This window comes from Anneissia japonica, unplaced genomic scaffold (genome assembly GCF_011630105.1).
Source record: "Anneissia japonica isolate Jap-2015-1 unplaced genomic scaffold, ASM1163010v1 scaffold165_len1371125_cov188, whole genome shotgun sequence".
NCBI classification, from domain to species: Eukaryota; Metazoa; Echinodermata; class Crinoidea; order Comatulida; family Comatulidae; genus Anneissia; species Anneissia japonica.
In genome coordinates, this window is record NW_022697648.1 from 1,032,012 (window position 1) to 1,035,343 (window position 3,332).

Below are 3,332 nucleotides of genomic sequence, written 5' to 3' on the forward strand. Positions count from 1 at the left end.
ATATCCCTGGCCCTTGTAACTGAAGTTATATACAGTATATATAATACTGTACCACTTAAATAAAGCACCATCGGTAAATCATGTGCCATGCTTAAGAGTGGAATGGTGCTCCAGCGCAGTGGTGCCCGTCTTTCAATCTCAGAATCCCAAGTTCATGTCCATTGTAGTTTATTTTATTATATTTTAATAAATTTTTGTTTCACAAGTCAACCTTCAATGATTGTACATCTTACACTTTACCTACAGTATAATCAACAAGTAATGATTGTTGCATTACATATTTTAGCAAACTACCAACTTCTTCAGATAAAGAAAAACACACAGGTATCCCAAGTCGTAAACATACCTAACAGTAAGATGACGAATAATTGTACAAGTTAGTTCAATTACTAACTTACTGATAGCTCAATAATAGATTATGTCTGTTCTTAAACAAAGGTTAAAAGTACACCTCGGTGCAGCACCTAACATTCAACAAAATGATTAATGATTTAGAATGGAAATTATTTAATGTCCTCTAGAAAAGCTATCGTTTGACATCTCAAGGTAAGCTAACCGGATTTAACACAAAATCCAATGAAAGTTAAAGATACACTTTATTCAATGTAGCTATAAACAGGATTGTGTTTTCAACTAAGGGCTAATCCATTCACACAAACACATTGTTAAAATTATTTAGCCTGTCCTTGGTTGCAGTACAGTATACATAGTACACTACATTATTATTACAAGATACACAATATTAAAATTATATGAAACTTGCTTAAAAAATCACTTTATAAAGGGTACTGTAAAGGCCAACAATTTTGCCTAAGCACGGATACAATTAAATATTTCTCTTTTAAACTACAAGGGCCAAAACTATAGGGTTTTCATGGGTACAGTAACTATTACCTTTGTGTATTTTAGCACTATAAAATAATACTGAAGAGTGACGTTCCTACTGGGCTAAAAGTGAAGTAATTCAGGATTCTCCTTGGGGAAAATAATTTTTACCAACAAGCAGCCTAGACTAAATTTTTGAGATTTTGTGTTTGTTATACAGTAGTTGGGCAGCAATGTAAAATACACCTTCAACATAGCTCTCAAAACCATCATTCGCCTAAAATAATAGCTTTCTCAAATTTAATCATTTGTACTGTTACATAATTCAGTTCCTCTCTGAAAACAATCACTCATCCTTCATTAAAAATACATCGATTCATAATATAAATTTAAAAAAAAATCTAATACAGTAATTTATTTTTAGTAAGACATGCACTTTTTAGTTTTCAAATATCTTTGGTAGTCAGACTAAGTAACAAAGTTTTAGTGCCTGTCACCAGTAAGGCCTCTCATCATCTCCAACCTTCCAGTAAGAGAATGTAGACCAGTCAACATTCCCATTAAGGCTTGTGTAAGAATTTCTAAAACTCCTCGCTTCTGACTGTGCACCTTCCCTTAATTCTTCAGCCTGTACCCTGTAGTTTAAATTATCGTTATTGTCCCAAAACTCAGTTGAATCGCTTCTAAAGCAAACGCTGAACTCAAATTGTTCAATCCTTCGATTTGTAGGCATATGAAATTCAAAGGAAAATGTATCATATTTATGCAGGTTACTGCCGAACGATTGCACAAATGAGGCTGGAAAATCTGTGAATGACTTCCATTGGTCAAAGGTTGTGCGAATGAACACCACCTTCTCAAATGAGATGTTTTTAACTTTGAGTGTACCCATAACAAGTAAGTCATCCTTCACAACAATATTTTCAAGGCAGACATTCTGATGTTCCAATCGTTCTCGAAACCTTATATAATTTGAGGCAGGCTGATCAAAGCTTGGCACGTATTTATATGATAATGATGGATGCGGTACCACATCCTGTGTTATCATTCGCAAGACATCTGAACTCAATATAGGTGGTATATCACTTGCTTCATTCATGATTTTAACCAAAGCGAGTGAGAGTCCTTTACTATCAGCAAAGCAGACACTCTTTTTTATTGTTTTTGATGCGTTTATTCCATTGTCTACTTCTTTATTCAGCGCAGGAGATGAAGATGGAACATCTTGAATTCGTAAACACGACCTCAATGGCTTGCCCACCGTAAGGTTCATATTACTGTGTACTGCTTTGTGTTGTGGGGCCATCTGAATTTGTAAGTTTGACTGTCTTTTCTGGTTAAAAGTTGAATAGTGAGAATAAGCAGGAAGTGTTGAACAACTAAATGATGGTGGACTTGAGCTCACCAACAGCATCATAGCATCTACTGGCATCTTTTCTATGTATCTTTCTCACCTGAAATAAATTTTAAATTCAATAAATAACAAAAACTTTTCAAGTACATGATTCTGAAATTTTGGGCAAGTTTAAATTTAAAATAGGTGGGCTATGCACAACAATTCTGATTCAATAGGTTGGATGGATGGATGGTGAGGACTTTTTGACATTACACAGCCTTTAAGTAACTAGGCCTAGGCCTACCTAGGTATGTACATACCAAAACAATATATATAGCTTTCATTAGGTATATATGAGGCCTAGGCTAGAGTACTAGTAGGCCTAGCTTCATCCATTTCCCTCCCAATTTTGTTGAGATGCTTTAGAACAAATTAAATTTTCTAAATAAAAACTCTATAGAAACTCTATTTACAGCTAAATTTATATTTATATATATATTTGGTTTAGTGTCTACACTACCAACAAAAAAATAAACTCTAGCCTAGCATAGGTGAGCCTCATCTCATAGGCCACTCGAAAGTCAAGTCTTCCTCCTGCAGATGGGAACAACAACAGGCCTAATCTGACTGAGTGATACCACCGGCTAATTTACCGGTCTCAGAGTCAACAAGAACTCAGGACAGGTCAACAAAAACTAGGCTAGGCCCCTACCGGTAGGCTAAGGTAAAAACAAGGTAATATACTACTTACTAAACAAACCGAACTGAAAACTTCTTAACACCATCCATCAAGCAGCAAAATGTTTAGATTGGAAAACGACGGAAGAAAACATAACGAGAACTAGGCCTATACCACCCCAACTCTTTGACCGACCAAATAAAATACAGAATTCTCTCGATCCCTTGCGAAATATTTGGCATCCACAAAAATGATATCGAACGACTTAAAAAGGTCAAAAATGGGTTTGCCTATAGGGGCTTTTATCTGAAATACAGTAATATATCTTACTTAACATATTAAAATGTAGCAAATTGACATATTATTTATAAAATAGTTATATTCTGTAACAAAAAATGATTGAATGTATTGAAATTTTCTATAAACACTTTAAAATAAATAGTTAGTTAAATAGAGTTTACCTATTTATCAAATGGCTACATCCAAAATCCA

The 3,332-nt window shown here is 34.4% G+C and overlaps 1 protein-coding gene across 1 annotated transcript; it reads right to left on the reverse strand.

The window, feature by feature from the left end:
• Nucleotides 1–229: 229 nt before the first annotated feature.
• Nucleotides 230–3,083, reverse strand: LOC117102296 (protein phosphatase 1 regulatory subunit 3B-like). The gene is made up of 2 exons (XM_033242550.1): nt 2,913–3,083; nt 230–2,279 (listed from the first exon to the last, which is right to left on the reverse strand). Exon 2 carries the CDS (start codon nt 2,255–2,257, stop codon nt 1,319–1,321), a length of 939 nt encoding a protein of 312 aa, XP_033098441.1. The 5' UTR covers nt 2,258–2,279; nt 2,913–3,083; the 3' UTR covers nt 230–1,318.
• Between the last annotated feature and the right edge of the window lie 249 nt (nt 3,084–3,332).

Bases quoted from the DNA above. Each gene is read 5' to 3' on its own strand.
- LOC117102296 (XM_033242550.1), bottom strand. From the start codon at position 2,257: ATGCCAGTAGATGCTATGATGCTGTTGGTGAGCTCAAGTCCACCATCA.